The 22,806-nt window shown below is 42.0% G+C and overlaps 1 protein-coding gene across 1 annotated transcript; it reads right to left on the bottom strand.

Annotated features, from left to right (window-relative positions):
• Positions 1–1,857: 1,857 nt before the first annotated feature.
• Positions 1,858–19,237, bottom strand: LOC149290333 (tRNA (32-2'-O)-methyltransferase regulator THADA-like). The gene is made up of 30 exons (XM_089489497.1): positions 19,143–19,237; positions 18,220–18,397; positions 17,726–17,812; positions 17,424–17,451; positions 16,718–16,866; positions 16,153–16,273; positions 15,864–16,003; positions 14,322–14,403; positions 13,581–13,717; positions 13,022–13,219; positions 11,598–12,264; positions 11,018–11,170; positions 10,138–10,247; positions 9,288–9,457; positions 8,940–9,082; positions 8,087–8,266; positions 7,633–7,778; positions 7,389–7,517; positions 6,860–6,964; positions 6,551–6,745; positions 6,055–6,205; positions 5,671–5,896; positions 5,349–5,576; positions 4,553–4,757; positions 4,236–4,433; positions 3,778–4,013; positions 3,181–3,366; positions 2,820–3,065; positions 2,490–2,698; positions 1,858–2,090 (listed from the first exon to the last, which is right to left on the bottom strand). Exons 1-30 carry the CDS (start codon positions 19,235–19,237, stop codon positions 1,858–1,860), a joined length of 5,331 nt encoding a protein of 1,776 aa, XP_089345623.1.
• Positions 19,238–22,806: the final 3,569 nt, after the last annotated feature.

Below are 22,806 nucleotides of genomic sequence, written 5' to 3'. Positions count from 1 at the left end.
TATATTTTGTTTTTGGCAAAGCAGATTATGGACAACTAAACACATCAAGTATCCACATGTAATTTGTAATCTATTTATGGGTATTGTTAGGGATATTAATGAGACAAAATAGGCAAAACCAATATTTCGTCACACACACAAAATAACAACGCTACCAAATATTGTAGTACCACATCCACAATGTTAATTTAAGGAGATACCCTATATTTTATCTCCGATCCTAAATTCTTTCAGATCGCCGAAAATTATAATTCAAATTAGATAGATATCGCCACGAGTCAATAAAAATATTTATTGTAAATACAATTTATAAAATATCTGAGTCACACAGTGCATAATATAAAACACAAAATTCTTAAAACATGTCAAAAATAAATCAATTCATACAGTATATTATCGATAGTTATCAATATGAATTATTTTATGAGTCTAACACACAATTAATTTCCAGTCCACTCAGCAACCAAAAATTGATAATCAGGGCAGTAATAAAAATATCACTATCTCTAATTGTGTCTAAGAGTATTAGTGAAGTCCCTAATAGATGCGAATAATGTCAAACTTCATCTATAGGTAAAAATACCTTTTCATTATTGTTATTATCACGGGTTGTAAGCTGCAGTCTCACAAGCCGTCATATACAATAATGCAATATACTATTTCCCAGAAACGGAATTCTATACGAAGAAGACAAAATTCATCTCTATTCAGAATAATAAAACCATTATAATTACTACCACTTGTTGCTGTTGTCCAACTGGTCCTTGTAGAAATTAATCCAGGTTCAGTGGCAAGAAATTAAGTAGGAAAGAATATAACTTTCTACAAGTTATATAGGTTAAAACTCAAAGTAACTCTAAGAGTGAAATACGGTGCCAGGATCTTAAGATTCCAATTCTCTGGGGTAAACTTGGTGAATAAGTCCGTCAGGGTCTGTCCATTTCAGGGTGCAATTTTTTTTTTTTTTTATTAAAGACATAAGCTTTTAAAGACAGGGCTTATTATCATAGCCTCCACCTTTTGATTGGAATTCTCCAATCATAACGGTGGGTTTTACCCATTATAATTAGAATTTCTACTCATATTTACACCATTGTAATTTCTTAATTTACCTGTGAGAGACGTTCTGGTCTAAGAATTAACTTAAAGCCATTACATATGTGTTTGGAATTTATCCTTGGTCACCCTAATCGCCAAATGTTACTTCCTAGATAGTAACTCAGGTCTTGTAGTCTTCCCATGTATTCCCCATTCCAAGTTACATTTCTAAAGATATGCAGTGTCTACTCCTTAACTTTCTCATGGAAGATAACATTAATTGTATCATATATACACTGAAACATCTATATACATGAATACTCCTTTGTTCTCAATTATAGAGGGAACAAGGACAAAAATAAATAATCACTATATGATTAAATAAAATAGCTCTAACTCCATTTTGTGTAAAATCACAGAATATAGAAATACATGTTTTCTGTGATAAAATATCTGGCAGTATGTACTAACATTGCCCATTACCATGAAATACCCAATCAAAAAGAGAAATGGGGGTGGTGGTATATTACTATGTAATATTGTCAGTGTAATAATCACTTTTAACTTTTAAGCTATTGATTTATATAATATACAAGTGCAGGTTGTAGCCAAAATTTTATTGCATTCCAGAAAAAGTGACATGGCTTCCACTGTTTAACTACAATTATTCCCAATATGTGCCACCGGAACCAGCTGCCGTACTGTACAACTTTCTCCAAAGGCTCCTTATTAACCTTTAACATTACAGGATTAATAGGGAGACCAGTTTGGCTAAAATGTCAGATTGCATATTGAGGACAATTAATCTCTCTAAGGACTTTATTCGATGATCTTGATAAAAGTAGATCCAATCCCATAAAGCCGGAGGTCTTCTTTCAGCATAGCCAACTCCTCTTCTACACAACCTGATTGTAGTCCTAGATGTGCGATCTGTGAGGGAGGTAGTACTTCCAGAGCTCTGGTGAGCATTTGTCCATGCACCAGCAGCCCTAAAATAGCAGTCTGTACACGGGGACACCCAGAGGCCTTGAGCAGAAGCTGTGAGACAGGTCCTGGAGATATGAGATAGAAGCATCACAACCACAAACAGGTAACTTTCCAGTTCCTGTGGAACTACACAATTTCCATGATCCCCAGCTTAAATCCTAAATAAAAGCAGTATATCAAAGCTGACTGGACATCATGGGACCTGCAGTCACACAACAGTTCAGGAGCTGGTTCTTGGCTACTTCTGCATTAGACTATAGTATAACAATACAGCATAATCAAAACATTCACTTACAAGAGTAGTCATTAAAGATTTACTATATTACCTTTTCCACCACAGTAGGATGACAAAAAAGAATTGCAACAGGGCAATTTAATTCCCACATACACATAGAAAGGTGGAGAATGTATTTATTTTACCTTTAAATCAGCACAAACCCAATATATCTTGGTCTGCCACTTACCCTGTGCTTGTCCCCAGTGGTGACACTGCTGCATCTGCTCTCTCAATGGAATAACAGTACATTTCACCCACCTCAGCAAAACTGAGCACAATGATGAGTCAGTGGACATCAAGTCCAACAGAGCACAGAGTACTGGGAGCAGTAGTGAGGAAAGGAAAAAAGAGTCCGCAAACACGTTAGGTTCATCCTCCTCATACAGACTGGCTGACCTAGAAAGGGGAGGGAAATGCAGCAACACTTTGCTGGTAAACTGTGATCATTTATTTAAATTAACTCCAAACACATTAATCGCTGATGCATAAAGAAAACCGGTACATCTGCTCTACTTACCTGACCTGTAAAGTACTAAGGGCACTGTAAAGATCAAAAGGAGGCAGCCGGACTAGGAGAACATGAAAGGTCTCTTCACAAGTCCAGAAATGATCCCTCAAAAGCTTCAGGAGATGCAGCAGAGCCCGGTCACTTTGCAGCGTCACCTCTGCTGGCTGATCTATGGCTGCCACAGCAAACCTTGTGGCAGCTTCTCTCACGTTTCGTTCCTCATCTTGCAAGAGGTCAACACCATAACCTACAGTCCTAATAAAGAAGTACTAGTAAGATTAAAAAGCCAGAGAAAGAAAGAGAACAAGAAGTGGAGATTGATGACAAAAAGGGAAATAGTGTGAAGCTTCATAGTAGAGATGCTTCTTACCTCACTGCTATCTTTGTAATATCAGAAGCATCGTCACGGAGAGCATGCCGAACCAAGTAAGCTCCACATATCTCGAGAGCTCGTGCAGCAGCCAACCGTAGCTCCTCACAGGATGAGGCTGGATCAGCACAAGCAGCGAGAACAGATAACCATTGGGAGCAAAGTGAGATGTCCTCTCGCAGGTTCCTGAGGGTCATATATAATAATGGAAAAAGAAAAAGAACGAAGGCTACCCATGCTCAGCAAAACTCACTCTCACATGAACATATACTCCATGAATCAAATTCTCCCATTAAATACTCCCTTCTCTCTAACAGCATGCAAGTCAACCTGAACTCCTTTTTCCTAAGCAAACGTCACCGCTTGAAACAAACAACTAGGACAGCAAACATCCTTCTGTTTAACAATTCCTACAACAATCATTATCTATCACCATTTGCAAACAATATGAGCCAACTCTGGCCAGAAAAAATAATCTTTATCAGTGTCCTGAAACCATCACATGATACCATCAGACTCAGGAAGCACTCTTAGGTGTCTAATTTCCTCGACTGTCCAGTGCACAATGTAAATCGATAGTTATTCCTAATCCGTTACCTGTGTGTTAACAGCAAACTGAGGGTACACAGTGCATGGCCTCGAAGTTGTGGACCTGCAGTGCTTGATTGAAGAAGAGTGAGCAGGATGTGAGCACACTGTAGGTCCATGTGATTTTTGGGATGTTTGAGAATGAGGGTTGGGAAGCACGGGTGGTTCATGTCAACAAACGCCTCCAAATACAACCTAAGGCATTCAGGTGAATGTTCTGAGAGCAACACCGAATACAGCTTGTCCTAGAAAGGAGACAACGAGCGTTTAAGGTTTGAGCTACACCAGATTTATACACAACAACAAATGTCATATTTTACTTGGAAGGTAGACCCAGGGGGCAATTTATTTATTCTACACACAAATACATATGAAAAAACCATTACACGGTTGTCTCGTTAAACAGTGAGTAAATAGGACTAGAAATTGCAGGAGAATCCTAGTGGTTCATACTCCTTAAGCTTTACCTGTAACGTATATCTCACAGCCTTGTACAATGCAGAAGACACGTTTTCACCATGTTGTTTTTTCAGCCATCTAAACACAGCATGGTCACCGACAAGCAAGAGATCGCATACATGCGAGTGGACAGCTGGATCAGAGGATCTGACAGCTCCATTGCACAAATATGCAACGTATGCTTCACGGAAAACTTCGAAGCCCACCTACATAAAAAATGACAAAAAACAGTTTTGAAAAAGAAACAGACCAGCCTACCACAATTATGAAAATAAAAATCGATGGTCTTCAGACCCTTAATAGCTTTTGTTGCTGCTACCCATACCTGTTTGCCATAATCCTGCCCACTCTGCTTCGAGCATACGGCCTCCCACACTTGCCTGGCAAATTCCTTCCCACAAACAGGAACGAGTAGGGAAAGCACATCCAGAAATGATGCACGGACCACTGGGCACCTCTGTTCTGGAGATGCCAGCCAAAGGGCTGGAAGCAGTCCCTTGGCAATCTGCTGCTCATCCCCTTCTCCAAGACTAAACAAAAATAATTAATAAGAAAAACTGAAACGTCATGGAAACGAGGTAAAGTACAAAAGGAAAGAAAGTATAGAGAAGAACAAGCAAATAGGATGCTTTCAAATTTCCAATCACGTGTTTAGGTCTTAAAGAGCAAAATGTGCTGTATGCCCATTTACACAACAAAACATTTTACTTTGGGAGGAAAACGTGGTGGAGTCGTAGCATTAACTATATTGTTAATAAACCTGACAAAACCTTTTACTCTGTGAATCACTGGATATAAAACAATGGCCAAAATACAAAATCCAACTAGGAATATTGCCAAGCAAAGCCTAAGTGCAGAACTTGTCTTTTCATGTAAAGATTTTATTCATGCACTGTACTAGCCTCTAGTACTGAAGCTTTTTTTGGTTGCACCTTTATCTTCTTTTCAGATCACATAAAAGCATTTTGTGGTGAAAAACCATGACTGGAAAAAGCCTCCACTTAAAATACTATTTTTTATGCAGTTCTATTCTCGATGCAGTAAATAAAAGTAATTTTACAAAATACATTACTATTTCATGGAAAGTTTATTAGGTAGTCAGGTAAATCAGATGCCCTCACCAATTGTCCTTTAATGCCACGGCTAGCAGTGTGTGAAGCTGCAGAAGGCAACCATGCAGAGCATTATGGGATACTCCTTTATTTACATGTGGAAGTGTTCCCACCAGCTGGAATAGGACAGTACGATACTCCATCACTTGGACCACTGGTACCACTGCACGTGCTGCCATGACACGTACTGCATATATGGGGTTTTTGGCCAGGCCAAGAAGAGGCTCCAGAAAACACCTGATGTAAGAAGCACATAAGACAATGTTAATTTAATCCACTTCATCAATATCCCTTAGTTTACTCTGATCAAACAGAATCTCCTTCGTGTTACCCTGCCTCGGTGTCTCCTCCTGGCTGCAGTTTTGCAAGAAGAGTGAGGATTGGATGCAGACTGGGATGAAGCATATTTCCACAATACGTAGCATCTTGTAGTTCCTGAACTAGCACATCCCTGAGACCTGGGAACCGTCTGAGCAGTGCACCTGCGGACAGAGTACTCTGCACCAAACTGTCCCCATCGCTGCGTGACAGGCCCAGCATGCCGCCTGTCAGGGCACCTAAGGTAGAAAGATAGAACATTTTAGAGAGAAGGGGGGGATAAAACCTAAAATGTCATCTGAATGATACTCTGTTTTATACAGCTATATTCATTTGATACATAGAACAATATTCTACCGGTATTACTAACAATATTTAATTCAAACACATTACGCACTAAAGAGCTGTAAAGCTGCATTGCGCATGCCCCAGCATGCAGAACGTAGATTTTGGAGCGCTAGTGACATCATGGGAACAGCTTGAGTGAGGAGGGTAGCTCGAAGGACTGAACAGCGCAGCATGGTCTGAACAGCGTGCACCGCAGACACCTGAAACAGACAAATCTTCAGTAATTAACTGTTCTAAATAATTTAATGTAATATGTGTATACCATGTGAACTGCCACCGTAACTTTCTGGTCTCATGAAAGGCATGATTATTTCTCACTAATAAGCTCTCTCTCCCCTTTTGTTAAGTTGCCACCAATCTCGCTGTCCATGGGTGAACTTAAACACTAAATAGCTAATGAACAAGTACAGGTACTTCCAAGCAGCAAAGCACAAACTATGTTGTTTTAATGAATAATGAATCACCTAGTCTAAGACATGCCTACATGTTTCATGTGAAACGCACTTGCGTTATTAGGATGAACTAATACAAATAACAATGGTTACCTGTGGTAGATCATGCGTTTGGTCCCAGTCAGCAGGCAATGGTTCATTGGCCAGTACTAGTAAAGAATGAACACATGATGCCAATAACATGTGCGGAGCTCCCTCGCCACACAAGATGCTCTGGAGGAGAACAGGGAACCCAGCAGCTCTGCGAGTGACAGAGAGAGATTTCCGAGATCGACATTCTGCCAGCACCTACAAAAAGGGTAGAAAAATGAAACCGAAGCACTTGGGTGCTAAGATCTACCTTGCTCAAGAAAATATACATATATAATATATACATATAATATACACAAACATATCTCACACCTGTTCCATTATCTTTTGTGGGATGGCTCTCAGCTTTGAATCTTCATTGTGGAACAATGCACTGCAAAGCTTGGTAAAGCCAGCACTACAGCCATCAACTGCCCCCTGCAGGAGACAAAGAGAATTAGATTCCTGCTTACCTCTGGTAAAAACTAACGCAGAACAAATTGATTGCTTCCCAATACAGGGTAAAGCCTCCTTCAATACTCTTTGACATAGGTGGTGCAGTTTGGTTAGAGACTCCATTGCTGGAGTGAGATTTTTGCAAAATTTGAGCAAGTAGCCAACTTAGAGCAAGTAGCCAGAACAAAGAGGGCTATTGAGTTTTTCTTTAACTTCAAAAATATTGGTTAAACTCTAATTCATTTAGTTGATTTATCATCATGTAACATATACGTCATTTAGTATACATGTCAGAAACCTTGAGCTATAATTGGAGGAAGAGTGACCTGGCAGAAGTAAAAACTTTGTGGGTATAGTACACTGACAAAGACCTCTCCCTCTTTAATACCGTTTTCACGTGACTCACCCAGTGGCGGCAGCGCATAAATATATCTTGATAAGTTACAACGGACTCCTGTACTGCAGAGAGGGGCAGCATGGCAACTGGACCAGATATCAACTTATCCACTATGGGCCCTAACAGCACACCAATCTCCTGAAACAAGATAGAAAATGGAAAACAAGCCCAGAATATTAGTGCAGAAAGGAACTTATATGGAGCTTAAAGAATGGTGTATGTTTAATTGTCGTTAAGCAGGGTCAGCACCCACCTTTAAGGAGACCCAACAGAATGTCATGATAAGACTGTACTCCTCTGAAAGAAGAACCGAACCAGGCATCTCTTCTAGGCCTCTGCCTTCTGCAATGAATGTACTCACTGCTTTACCCATGTCTGCAAATGATGGAGCCACTGCTTCTAGAAACAAAATAAAATGTATTAACTTTGTTCAAATGTAACAAAGAAAAGGGGAAATCAACATAAGCTTTCAGGACATCTGAGGTACCAAATGTTTATGTGACAATTCATCTTTTGCTTTGTTGGTCCAATGAAAAGGTACCAAATACAACTAGAGAGTACATTATTATACATATATATATATATATATATATATATATATACACACACACACACACACGGCATTTAACATTCTATTCCAAAACGGCTAAATATCACGCTTGCGGTGTTTAAAAAAACCTCGAGATAGAGAACCCTTCCTTTCTCACCTGGAATGTCTTCATTCCAAGATCTGTGCAGTACATTAAGGATGAAAGATACTATCTCTCGCAAAGAGCGCACCAGACCCTGCAGAAGGCAGCACCAATTGGGAGCTACATCAGACTGCGAGAAGGACTGGGATACAACAGGCACCTCCAGCAAACAGAGTCTCAGCGCTGAAAGCACCCCTGCAGAGAAAACAGAGTATAGGGGGTCAGGAGAACAGGAAGAAACAAGGCGAGAATATTTCACATCAACAAGAAAGCAGAGAGGCGAAAACATGGTACTGCTCACCTATTTGCTTCCTACTACTAAAATTTAAGGGGTAGTAGAAGTATTATTAAACACTCATCTACAGACACCAGACAAGCCAGAAGGCTTGTTTTTCCCTCAGAAATCTCATGGTGCTGCCACAACCACAAGGGATTCTGGGTATAAGCCTTCTGGCTTGTCTGGTGTCTGTAGATGAGTGTTTAATAATACTTCTACTACCCCTTAAATTTAAGTGGAAGGGTTTCCATCACCTTTTACCCACCATAACTTATGTAATGGTACTTCCTACTACTAGAAACTAACACACATATTTATGGACATAATGCACACAATGTATTAAATTTATTTTTTGAAAGACAGGGAAATTAAATTTTTATCCAGCTGTGTGTAACTTGTTTGTTGTATATAAAACACACACGTTGTTAATGCATCTATGCTTGGTAGATTCTGGCTGGATATTTTTGGCTTTTGCCTTGCTATAACATGCAATCTTATAAGTCAGATTTAATGGTGAATTATAAATACCACGGCTTTTGGAGACATGTATGTGACAGTGAATTATTTTATATGGTATTAAGTCATACTCACCATGAAGAGGCTTTGAAGTTGCTGCCTGCAGCAGGTTTTCCTGGGCATAGCAGTACTGATCACGCAGCATCTCTGCAAGAAAGGTGACGAGGTGCAGTGCATCGAGAGGCGCATCTCCTGGAAACACCACCACTCCTTGTGGTCTGGACCAAAGCGTCGACAAGATACCAGCAAGACAGATCTTATGAAACATTTACTTGGCACAGGGAGATATATGGTTCCATTTGCTATGTTTATGAATAAAATGCACCATTCATTGAGATGGCCATCACAATATTTCTGCATCATAGTTTGTAAACATGCTCTAATTAAAGCATTTAATTATATAATTCATTACATCAATAGTCTGTGTCTAAATACCTCAGTAGCAGGGTCTTCATGATTAGTGCTCCAGCTTCAGCCTGGGGCACTCGAGGGCTGCACAGAGATGTCTTGCTCACTTCAAACAATGTGAGAAAAAGAGCGTCTGGGATGGGCATGAAAAAGCGAACCAGCAAATCTGAAGCCATTTCCCGAATCTATTCAACAGGTGAGAATAGCAAGATATTAGAGATAGACCTTCTAATTATGTTTAAGTAATGGTTTACGGGGACAGTTACATCTGTTGTCTCATGCCCAGATATTAAACAAACACCTGTTTAAAATGGGCCATGGTTGGATCTTCTAGCAGGACAACGATCCAAAAGATACATCAAAATCAACACAAAAATGCCATACTGACCACAAAATTAAGGTCCTACCATTACCATCCCAGTCCCCTGACTTGAACCCATAGAAAACCTGTGGGGAGAACTGAAGAGGAGAGTCCACCAGCATTGACCTCAAAATTTGAAGGACCTGGAGAGATTCTGTAGAGGAATGGTCTCGGATCCCTTACAAGGTATTCTCCTCATCAGGTATTATAGGAGAAGACTCAGAGCTGTTATCTTGGCAAAGGGAGGTTTGCACAAAGTATTGACTAAAAGTGTGCCAATAATTGTGCAACACATATATTTACATTTTATTCATAAACCTGTGTTGTGCTTCCAAATGTTTGATATCCACGAGAGCAGAGTAGCTTTGAAGAAAATATCAAAAGGTTAAACAACCTCATATTTACCAATGGTGCCACTGTATGTCTAATAGGATAAAGTCCTATGACTTTTTTTTTTTTTTTTTTTTTTTAATTATTCAGTTGGACCCGTTATATTGCACTTACCTCATTCGTACTGTCCTGCAAGCATCCAACAAGTGCTTGCGTATTGTCTGCAGAGAAGAAATCCCAGCATCCTCTTTGTCTGGCATACTTCAGTAATATGGCCATGTCCTCTGTAAGGATAAACATAATTAAATTTAAATTAGAATGGTCATTTACATTTGATTGATTTAATGCATATGATAGCTATATGGTCCCTTTTCACAGTGGTCCTTTTGCAAAAATATATTGCGGCTTATGGAGAATCCCTCCCCTTTGCCTAACAGCAGCTCTTTCACGTGCAGGTGATATACTTATCGCTAGTCAGCTCCAGAGCTAGCTGGGTAAACACTATGGGCAGCAGTCGGTTCTGTCCCACGTACGCAAAGTGCTCTCATTGAATTCAAGCAGCCAATCAGCGGTTCCAAATGTCGGATCGTGGAGGACGAGGCAGCTGGAGCAACAGGGCTGCAACTTCTAGATCAGGTTAAATCTCTTATTTTATTTCTAGTTTCAAAGAATTCATATTAAAGTTTAAATATTACAGTACTTTTTACATGCATTCTTTAATGGAGGTGTCAGGGACATTAAGGCCAGCGAGGACTGCCTACTTTGTAAAAAGTTTAATTCAGAAAATAAATTAGCACATAATTAATCAGGTCCTACTTACAGAAATCCGTTAGCTGTACTAGCTATCTGCCAGGCTCAATAAAGGCATTCAAATAATGCATTGGGCAGCTAAACATGATGAGTTTGGCAGTACTAGGCACATCCTGACAAACAGCAATTTTGCTGAGTGTATAAAAACAACCACTATAAGATTTAAACCTATAGTCCAGGCTTCACCAGGATATAGCCCATAGATGACACCATCATATAATTTAAGTACTATCAAATAACTTACGAGGGGGCTGTCCTTTCTTTTTCTCAGGGGTCCAGCAGTCAGTGTAGCTCTCCAGCAGGGCAGAGAAGATGAGAAGGCCACTGCAACGGCGCTGGTAATTTCCGGCTGAGGACATGCAGGATACACTTAACTGACACAACCACTCCAGGAAGTCTGATATAAGGGAGATTTTCACATAAGTCAAATTCTGAAATCAATATAACAAAGCAGCGTATCAAAAAGAAATATATATAGAAAATATTTCATTAACAAGACATTATCCACATATTACAATTTCTCTTAAATATAAGGAGCACAGTATCAACGTGTGACTCAATATTCTTAAGAAAACAAAACTATGTCATATACTAAAATGCAATGTACAGATGCAAGGCCTTCGCTCATGTGGATAGATCTCGGTTACTGCCTTCCGGAGTGAGCTGCAGCTATCTGCTCACACGGTTCTGTAATCTAAAATATAATAACTAAAAAAACTAATCTCTTTCTTTCAATTTGGGTATCAAATTACTAATGCACCAATCGATGCTAATCCTTATGCTGTATCAAATGCTATCCATGCAGATTGTGGGAGACCACGCACCTATTGCTAGGGATATGGCCATCTCCTGGGGTAGCCCCTTGCGCAGTGCTGTCAGTGCTCCATCCCGTAGCCTTTCCAGTGCCCTGCGGACTGCTGACTGAAGCTGCTGCCTGAAGCCAGCATTGTCACAACCAAGATTATAGGGTAGGAATCTTTTGAGAAGCTTCAGCTCCCAGGAGGAAGGAGGCTGACTGCTGCGAGAACCACAGCAAAGAAAGCACAGAGCATCCAAACGGACTCCATCATCAGCAGAACCCAGGCACACTTCCAGCCTGTCCTCTATGTCCTTGTTTGCTCTGCCCAAAGCCTTTTGTGCACGTACAAGACTGACCCAACCGCGAAGACTTGCGGGGCTTTGACCCTCTAGTTTCTCTTCCAGCAACCCAAAGGATTCGGAGAAGCAGCTTAGGCTGCAAGGGAGAATGTGAGTGGCAGCATTGCTTTGTAAGGAACTTTCAGTTGAGCACAGTGCATCACAAAGCGGAGTAAGCCAGCTGACTGCCCAACGCTTAGCCAGCGCCTTCTCATCTAGCGGGGCTTCCCGGGTCCACTCCTTTCTCTGCAGTGTGATAACAGCGCGGTACGTCTCTGCTGCTGGAGGGCAGAGGTAGTTTGTGGAGAGGCAAAAGAACAGGTGCGTTGGGAGCTGTGGGTACAGACCAAGGACCTGGAAACCAAAAAAAATAACTGTGCTTTTATTACACCACTGGTAGATACCGAATTACTGGTTATCTGGTGGCATGACAGAAAGACATTCATTCAGTCAAGTGAGAGTTTCCAGGAGAGCTACAATTACAATCACTAAATTCACTATGCAAACCCCTGCATAATTCATAAATAAGGCAGTGAGGGTTCTTGAAAGCCATCTCACCGACTAACCTATACATTACACAGGGCGAGTGCGGACCCTGTTGCAGGAAACTGTAAGACTGCAAGAGCAGGGCCCTCTTCTTTCTGTACCAGTATCTCATGTTGTTATTAACGATTAATTTTGTGCTAATCCTTTATTGTAATAGCCTAAATTATCATTTCTGTAAGCATAAAGGATTTGGCAAGATGAAAGCTTAAATCTCTTGTGATGGGCCACTTTAAGCCATACCCACCGTTCCAACAACCTCATAAACAACATCACCAACGCAGAAACTGGATTTAGAATTGACCCAAAACAGACTAGCTCATCCACTGATGTCATACCACTCATTACACACTCTAAAGACAACATACTGCATGACCACATACAAACATTCATGTAAAAAAAAAACAAAAAAAAACCTATGAATTAAAAGTCACAGCACCTGTACACGTCCTACATTGGACCAATAAAAGCTAGCAGCGTTGACTAAAGGCTTCTGCACTTGATACACAAATTTCTTTTTGACAGACAACTCTACTTGCACACCACAATCTGCAGTTTCAGTTCTTACCCTATCAGCCCCAATGAATGGTAACAGAGAACAGAGAGGGGTATATCTTGATCGGTTCTGCCAGGAGGTGTCTGTGATCTTCTGCAGCACATCCTGAAGTAGTATCTCCTCATTTAGCTGCAAGATCTGACATTCTTTCTGATGAATATGCAGGCAGTGTTGGAAGCAGCTTAGAACCAGACCAGACATACCATCTATCTGGAAATCAGATCAGAAGACGCAAATTAGTATGTGATGGAAAAAAATAATATATATTTATGCCTTGGGGGGGGGGGGGACCAACTTAATTAAAGCTTTGAAACACCAACATTGCAAGAGATACAGAATCACATGCACTTAAATAGCCTGCCTTTCTGTGAATACCCAATTTGTCTCATGTTTATGGACATTATGGACTGAGAAGCGAGGCTAACCAAATGATGGTAAAACTTTGGGACCATGATACACCTCACTTGATATACATATAAATTAGTACAAAAGAGGTAAGGCATCAAAATTTAGAGCGCATACTGAGTAAAATAAAAAGTAAATAAATGTAAAAAAGTTAAAATGGTATTACTGGCTTTTCAGCACCAGCCCAAAGAAGCTGCATAACATCAGAGAGGATTTTACTATCATTTGCCCACAAAAATCCCTTGCGGCTCTGCAGGATCCCAGTTATTTGTTCACGCACACGCTGCAACCAGAGGGAAAGAACTGCAACAAAGGAGAAGCATATAAGGGAACTTTTTACAAATCATCAGGAAAGATAAAAGGGACAGCCTAGGCCCAAATATATATTTGTTTTGCATGGACTTCAATGCATTTTACTGTTGGAATATGCATTCTTTAGTTACTGGAACTAGAGAATGAGACATCTATCTCAATTTTACTCCTTCCTCCAGCTGCCTCTACTAAAACCAGGATGTGTAAGCGGAAAGCATACTTAAGTATATGTCCAGAACCTGTTCTGTGGAACTCACATGAAAATAGCAATATAATGTTCCTTTAAAATATTGAAACAAACAGCCTGGAGGAAATATTTTCGAGGAGGGATATGGGAATACATAAAGCTGCGAACAAATAATAGGAGGGAAATATTTATCACAAACATGAGATAGGAAGTCTAAAATGGAATTATAAAACGGTAGTGATTAATACAGTGAAGGGATTCAAATAAGAATGGGAGAGGTCCAAATAAGACAAATCAAAGGACCAAGTTAAATTTGAGGTCTTATTTAAGCCAAAAGGCATTTAATGGCTCTCAAATTCCATATCTTAATTCTACACAGATTACTTGTGTCCCAAAGGCCACTCTCACCTTGAAAGCAGTAGTAGTGTTCTATCTGCCCCTTGCACATATCGCTAACAGCGGGAAGAAGGTGTTCCAGCATCGTCAGATCCTAAGGATCACATAACGCAAAACAATAAGTCTGCCATTCTCCGAGGCACAAATAATAGGCAACAGGATTAACCCGAGACATTTCAGGTTGCTGACATTAAGAACCGACAAAAGTTCAGCAGATCATAATGGATTAGAAATTTAGGGGTGGGCTAGAAGGGGTTTTATGGCTGAAGAAACACAAATAAAAATAATTAACCATACACCATATTATATGCCTTATAATGACATACATGTTCTATTCTTTGTATTTTTGGCAGCAATTGTTGTCATTGTTGTTTTATTATTTTGGGGGAGTCATCTTAGGTTAGTGATCTGAATGAGCATGTTTCTATATATATCATACACCACTCTGCCTCTTCCCCCTCCCATACACCACTCTGCCTCCTCCCCCTCCCATACACCACTCTGCCTCCTCCCCCTCCCATACACCACTCTGCCTCCTCCCCCTCCCATACACCACTCTGCCTCCTCCCCCCTCCCATACTCCACTCTGCCTCCTCCCCCCTCCCATACTCCACTCTGCCTCCTCCCCCCTCCCATACTCCACTCTGCCTCCTCCCCCCCCCATACTCCACTCTGCCTCCTCCCCCCCCCATACTCCACTCTGCCTCCTCCCCCCCTCCCATACTCCACTCTGCCTCCTCCCCCCCTCCCATACTCCACTCTGCCTCCTCCCCCCCTCCCATACTCCACTCTGCCTCCTCCCCCCCTCCCATACTCCACTCTGCCTCCTCCCCCCCTCCCATACACAACTCTGCCTCCTCCCCCCTCCCATACACAACTCTGCCGCCTCCCCCCCATACTCCACTCTGCCTCCTCCCAAGCTCCACTCTGCCTTCTCCCCCCTCCCATACTCCACTCTGCCTCCTCCCCCCTCCCATACTCCACTCTGCCTCCTCCCCCCCTCCCATACTCCACTCTGCCTCCTCCCCCCCTCCCATACTCCACTCTGCCTCCTCCCCCCAACAGAGGTTTACAAGACACCAGGGAGCCGGGTAGAGAGGCAGAGTGGTGTATGGGAGGGGGAGGAGCCAGAGTGGCTCCCATACACCCCTCTGACTCCTCCCCCCTCCCATACACCACTCTGCCTTTCTCCCGACTCCCTGGTGTTTTGTGAACCTCCGTTGCTGACAGGCACTTTCACTGCAGCTTCATAGAACACCCACCGGCCGACAGTGAGGGGAATCCAGGACCCCTGCAGCGTTGCGGGGGATCTAGATTCTAGTGTTATAATCCGATCTCTGTTTGAGGTCGGATTATATAAGGAGAGGAGTTTTTCAGAGCGTTTGCTCTGACAAAAACCTCTTTTTATAAATCGATAAAAATCGATTCAACTAATCGATAATGAAAATCATTGTCAACGATTTTAATTATCGATCAGTTGTTTCAGCCCTATACTATATACACCATTTTACATTAAAACAATATATATAACTGAAATGTCCCTTGATGTGTTACCTGTGTAGACAGTTGGCAAGAGAGAATATCTGCACGGCTACACGACAGTAATCCGCGGACCAAAGCAAGAATCTCTATGCCATCTGAGGATGTGGATGGCACAAACACACACAACTCCCCAAACTTCACATCCCCAGGGCCTGTCAAAAAATTGTTAAAATAACAGAGTCAATTTAATTTTTTCCAATATTAAAGATGATAAAACAGAAAGTATTATTTCATTCTGCCCAGTTAAACAGACATGCACAACAAACCAATGGTTACTCTCTCCAAGATATAAGACGCTCACCGTTTCTTAACATCTGGATGAAGCTCAGCCCTGCCTGAGCTCCTAATGCTGCTGTGGGAGCAGTGTTTGCCAGTGAAGCTACAGTTGTGCCTGCCAGCAACTTAGTATCTCGACTAGTGTTCTGCAAGAACATAAAACAGTAACTTGTAAGGCAAGTCTATTCCTAAGGGGATATTGAGTTTAGTTGCATTATAATTATGCACCTTTGTAAAATTCTATGTAGTTTAAAAATACCTGAGATGTAATGACATGAATCAGGAATCCCAGAATACTTTGCATGGGGCTAGTGCTTGAAACAGGAGTCCAAACCAGTGGTACAATCGCCTCTACCAGTTCCCTGAATACCTGAAGACATATCTGGCAAAAAGAAAAGCGGGATAATGGTCTGGACAACACATTATTGTGGATATTACACAGTCAAATAAGGTAATGCTTTACATTTTTTTTCATACAAGCGCTGCTTTAAAAGTCATCTATTTGACCTGCAGTGTGTTCCTATATTTGCCTTATTAATGCCTGGGGAAAGCGGTCCTTTAATGAGATTACTACGTTTTGCCAACCTTACCTTGACAGTCAGGTAACAATGCTCAGTGTTCAGAGACGTTTCATCTTGCAACACCGCAGAGAAAGTCACTGACACTACAGAAAGCAGGTGGCGAAGGTGCTGCATAAAGTACTTCTGAGAAGCACGACTGCACTCTAGATACATACAGACTAGAGAGTAAAAAAAAAAAAAGTCAAGACATTAAAACAGATATTATATATTCAAGACTGCAAATCTGAATTTGCAATGATGCGGCTAAAAGTCAAACAAAAAAGCATTGATTAGGCATCTCCTTAACAAAGCCAAAGCGTTGATATCTCTTCATTGGGGTGTTACTTCGCCTCCATCGTTTCAAGGGTGGATTAGGAGGGTGGAAATGGCCCAGGCTGTGGAGCAACTAGCTTTAAAACCAGTAAAACGGTGGTGGGGGGGTTGTTTCAGGTAGTGGGAGTAGGGCTAGAGAAAACCAATAACACAAGAATTGCCAATATTACATTTGAAAATAGGATTAAAACACATAAGCCACATTGGCACAGAAGATAATGAAGACCCTGCTTTTGCTAGCTTACAGATAAATTACAATACCTTCCTGATGATTACATTTAGAAATTTGCAGTGACTTTCTCTGTACACAAAAAATCCCAAAATATGCCAACAAATACTTGCAACCTGTAACCAAATTTAGACAAGTAGGATTAACATGGGTAAGAAGTGCGTTGATTGCTACCTGTCTGCAGGTCTTTGAGCTGTAACACCTGTGGGTTAAAAACAGAAGAATGAACTGAGGGTAACAAACAAGCCAGATAGCCCACTATACACCGATTATCCACAAAAAATATGAAAGGCTTCACACGTGAAAAGAAATTGGAAATCTAAAACATAGAGAGGGGCACATGATAAGCAGCTGGATTTATTATGAATAAATATGTTAACAGGTTGTGTTGTTTGCAGACTGGAAACTTGCCATTACTGGCAAATAGACCTTACCACATTTTGTGGCAAGTGAATGGCAGGTGACATTTAACTTACCTCTTTGTTTTGCAATAGGTTGTTCAGCATTGATTCCCGTTCTTGTGACACCAGTTGTGGTCTCATCTGAGACAGCTTCAACAAGATCTAAAACATAACAGGCACATTACAGTATACTATCAGTCCGGTGTTACTCTCTGATAGTGTACCAGCAAATCTCTTCATGTCCTTGTGAGGCCCCTACTGAAAACCTTTTAGAAATCTCCAATTTCCCTGGTCTCTGTAGGAAGCCTCATGGCATGCCTGCCCTCATCCTGTTCCATGGGTAATAGCATGTAGACATTGGCTGATAGTTATGTGTTTTGCAGTTACGGTGCTGTTAGCTACCCAAGATCAGTTTTATTAAATTATCCAGCTCCTCAACAAATAAAGTGCAACGGATATTATTCCCGTTGTACAAATCAAAGCCATACATAATTCAGTAGGAATAACCCATACAAAATGTAAATCACAGTTACGAGCCCCCTGTACATTTATCTTTAAAACCGACCAACCTTCTCCAGTTTCTGGAAGGAGCTACTGCTGTTGCATGCACCAATCTGACACGCGAGTATACAGCAAAGCAAGGGAACGAGATCAGCATCGGAAAGGTGTCCCAAAACTTTCTCTGGAGATGCCAACAACTGTACCACTTCATCAAGATATTTATCTCTACAGCGTTTCACAGTGGCTCTGGAGACAAAAAAAAATAAGCATAAGAACATTTAATATGATAATAATGTATGTGTTTTGTGATACTAGATGTACTAGAGAAACATAAAAGTTTGGTGAAATCTTATTTTAGGGTCCTAATTTTGATGCTGATTACCAGGGAAGAAACTTAAATAAAGCAATTCTTCAATAGCGACTTGGCATTTTACGTGCGGCAGTCCTTTCGCAGAACCTGATGTTTCAGGGACCAGTGAAGCAGTTGGAGCGTGCTTCACTGAAATCCTAACCGTGCTTCACTAACGGTACTGGCTTCACTGAAATCCTAACAGTTGTCATTACTAAGGAGTGTGCGTTCACATACTGCCGGCAACTTTTCGATGTCCTGATATGCTAGGGATGCAGGCATCAGAAAAAAAAAGATTAGTAGCCACTGGCTCACACAAAAACATTCCTCATGGCAAAGGAAGACAATGGGAACTTTTTCATTTTGTTTTCTTTTATAAAGAGCAGTCATGCCAAAAACGACTGCTCCTTTAAAAGAAACGATATTGTATGGAGAATGTCAGCAATGCACTGATTTTCCCCTACACATCCCTATTGGCTAAATTATTTTAAACCCGAACTATTTGACACCAAAGAAGTTGGAAGAAGGCACCGGGGAGCCACTAATTTTACTAACTGTGCGGGGCCAATTAGGTTGCCTTGGTAACAGTCATTCGCGGCTCCCTAACACATGACTGATAATAAAGAATATTCATTCACTCACTCAGCGAAATCCTTTAATTTCCCGGCCGCTGAGCTGAGTATGCTTAGCTCCCGCGCCTTGTAATAAAGGAGACATTGCTCCGCTTCCTGCAACATCTTTCCCACATGGGCAACCAGAGCGCCGGCTGCTCCAGAGGCGACAGATAAACAAGATGAACGTCAACTGGACATGGTTTCATCTAAGCACAGCGCCACCTGCTGGCTGGGAGGAACGTTGTACATTTAACACCACCTTGGTAACGTCCTTTTGATAATCCTAGCTGCTTCTTTTCGTTTCGCTGCAAGTCATGTCAGTTGCAGAAAGACCGTTCTTTCCTCAAAACTTGGTTGCAACTTACTTACAAATTTCTATATATATTTGCTACAAATCTAATCCACCCTTTTGTGAAGCGGGCAGTGCACCAATTAATAGATTCAACCGTCAATAGTATAAGGATGCAACCAACTTGCCATAAATAAAGGATGTAAAATGGTAGTCTTGGATACGATCCTTGCGGTGTAGAATAGGAAAGAGGCAACTCCAGACTGTGTGACCCTGGGATTGGGGCAAAAACCTGAGAGTTATCGGCTGTGCATATCTTGCACAATATCAAGCTCTAGCAATAATGATAATAATAAAGCAGAAACGTGTAATCAGCTGACAATGCTCAGGAAGGGATGCAAAAGTGAACAAATTGAAGGAAATAGACTTTAGGCAATATGGAGGCTCTAAACACCTAGTAGTAAAAAATAGAGCAAATCCCTTGTGGCCTTTCAGGTTAACTTTCTCCTGTGGTACCTTAAGCTCTGCAGCACATTACATTAAAAGGAAAACAGTAATCATAGTTTCAATGATCACACCACAATTTTACATTTAAATAATAACATTTCAGGGACATAAACTGTCAAAAAACAAGCAGGAAGACATCTTTTGTTGCTCATTTTTTATGTCAGTAAAGCTGTGAGTGGCATACAGCACTCTGGTACTGGAAGGGTTAAACATACTGCGTGATGGATGGAACCTCCTCTGCCGGCTATTGTTGTGATAATAAATCTATATTTCTTACATTGGTTCTCCACACACAGAGTGTCATTTTGAAGGGCTCTCCCACAGTTGACTTTCTGGCCAAGTGAACTACAGAGTGTCAGTTGTCTGGCAAAGAGATTTGCAGAGCGTCAGGATACCAGCAATAGATCCGTGAACTCTATGGATAGTGTGGATCTTCTTTTTTTATATATGACATCTTAAAACTGATGAAACCAATTATTGCTCGAGTTTTTGCTCGATTATAAATACCCCTCGTCTTATAATTGGGGTCGTCTTATAATCAGACCTCAAATAGGTCTGACTATGAGACGACTAAGATCCAGATCCCCCGCAGCTGCAGGGGACCTGGATCCTCCTGTCCCCCCCCGCCCCACTTACCGGTACTTCTGAGTCCCCGGTGTGTAGCTGGGGCAGCGTGTAGATGTCTACGCGATTCGCGTAGACAACTTCCGCTGCAGCAGGAAGGAGGTGTGGCTAGCAGCTGGGGTTGTCTGCATCCATCGCGCAAACCTTCCCCGGCTGTCAGAGATCAGAGTTCCCCGCACCGGTGCGGGGAATTCTGACCTCTGACAGTCGGGGAAGGTCTGCGCGATGGACGCAGACAACCCCTGCTGCTAGCCACGCCTCCTTCCGGCTGCAGCGTAAGTGCGTGGGATCTACACGCTGCCCCGGCTACATGACAGGGAAGTCAGAAGCACCGGTAAGCTGGGGGGGGGGGGCGGGGGAGTGTTAAATGGGGGGCATAAGGCATTTCTGGAGGCAGAGTGCCCCCTTCATGCCACTCTGCCTCCAGAAATGCCTTTTTAACCCTCTATACGCCACTCTGCCTCCTGAATGCCTTAAACCTCCCTATATGCCACTCTGCCCCATAATATGCCTTTTAACCCGCTTAATGCCAGAGTGGCATATAGGGGTATAAGGCATTTCTGGAGGCAGAGTGGCACATAGGTGGTCAAAAGGCATATCATGGGGCACAGTGGCATATAGGGTTAAAAGGCATATCATGGGGCACAGTGACATTTAGAGGGTTAAAAGGAATATCATGGGGCACAGTGGCATATAGGGGTATAAGGCATAACTGGGGGGCAGGTTGGAAAATAGAAGGAAATAAAACCAAAATATTTTTCTCAATCATAGCTTTTATTAAAAAAAAATAGTTTAGATGAATTAACATTTACTGGTAAAACTATTTTCCTATAGGGTCGTCTTATATTCAGGCTTTTTCTTTTTTCCTAAATTAATATTCAGATTTGGGTCGTCTTATAATCAGGGTCGTCTTAGTTTCGAGCAAATACGGTAATAGTTTTATATTTTTTTTTGTTTTAATGTAGTCAGAGTTAACCTCTTAGGGCCCAGAGGGAAGGGCAGTTCTTCAAGCCACGGTTGCCCAGAGGTTTCCTCCTGAAAAATGGGAGTTTTCCTCTCCTGCGTAATAAAAAGTTTGATTGTCCCCATAATCATTGTTGTCTGAGCAATTCTTTCAAAATCCTAAACGGGATTAATTACATTCAGTTAAAATATATTATTTCCTACTGAGAAGTGGGTAGATAAATAGAACATCCTTCCAGCAGAAGTGATAGGAGCTAATACAATAAGGGAATTTAACCTTGCAAGGAATTGTCATATGGCTATCCTAAATCAAGACAAGACCAAGCACTGATTAAGGGTTGAACCAAAAATGGGCAGACTAGATGGACGAAATCAATGTTTTCCAACTTTGTTGTTGTGGAGGGATGGATTTTATCTGATCAACAACTGGGTGGGACAGACCCAGTAATATTCTATCAACATTCATCCACAGCCATATCTTGTTACTTAGGGCCACCAACAGGCCCGGACTGGCCATCGAGCACACCGGGCCGCGGCAGGGCCGGATTGATTTAGGGGCTGATGGAGCTGCAGCTCCAGGCCCTTACCTTAAAATAGGCCCAGTCAGGACCTGACTGACTGGGCCTATGCGGCCTTTACGGCCGCATTAACGCAGGGCATAAGGGGCGCCTGCCCCTTAAGCCCGCCACAACTGCGACCGGGTCCGCCACTCTAAGGGGCCAGGAAGCCCCCACCAGGGCCGGCCTTAGGGGTCTGCGGCCGCACAGGGCTTAAATTAAAACATCGGGGTTTTTTTTTTAACTTTATTAAACATGGAGGATGTTAAATAAAGTTAAAAACCCCCCAGATGTTTTAATTTAAACCGTGTGCGGCTGCACACCTGTAAGGCCGGCCCTGGTGGGGGCTTCCCGGCCCCTTAGAGTGGCGGACCCGGTCGCAGTTGCGGCGGGCTTAAGGGGCTCTGCGTTAATGCGGCCGCATAGGCCCAGTCAGTCCGGTCCTGACTGGGCCTATTTTAAGGTAAGGGCCTAGAGCTGCAGCTCCATCAGCCCCTAAGTCAATCCGGCCCTGCCGCGGGCCCAGTCGCAGTTGCTCCGGCAACAAGGTAAGTAGGGTGAGGGAGGGGGGTGCAGTGAGAAGGGGCAGAGGGGGGTTAGAGTGAGTGAGTAAATGCAAAGATGGTACATGAAGGGTGGGCTTTAACAATAAATAAATAAATAAAAATGGGCTGCTCAGGCTTAAATGCCCGGGCCTATTTTTTGTCCCAGTCCGGGCCTGGCCACTAATCATTCTGAGCTTACATAAAAGT

This window comes from Sceloporus occidentalis, unplaced genomic scaffold (genome assembly GCF_023333645.1).
Source record: "Sceloporus occidentalis isolate IW3139 unplaced genomic scaffold, rSceOcc1.0.p SCAF_40, whole genome shotgun sequence".
NCBI classification, from domain to species: Eukaryota; Metazoa; Chordata; class Lepidosauria; order Squamata; family Phrynosomatidae; genus Sceloporus; species Sceloporus occidentalis.
This window is presented reverse-complemented; position numbering and strand designations above follow the sequence as displayed.

What these genes read in the sequence shown, in the direction of transcription:
- LOC149290333 (XM_089489497.1), bottom strand. Translation starts at nt 19,237, where the DNA reads ATGTTGCAGGAAGCGGAGCAATGTCTCCTTTATTACAAGGCGCGGGAG. An exon ending in AAAGAAAGGACAGCCCCCTC is followed by an intron (nt 10,248 to 11,017) that starts GTAAGTTATTTG and finishes TTATCCTTACAG; the next exon opens with AGGACATGGCCATATTACTG. An exon ending in AACTTCAAAGCCTCTTCATG is followed by an intron (nt 8,267 to 8,939) that starts GTGAGTATGACT and finishes TTTTCTCTGCAG; the next exon opens with GGGTGCTTTCAGCGCTGAGA.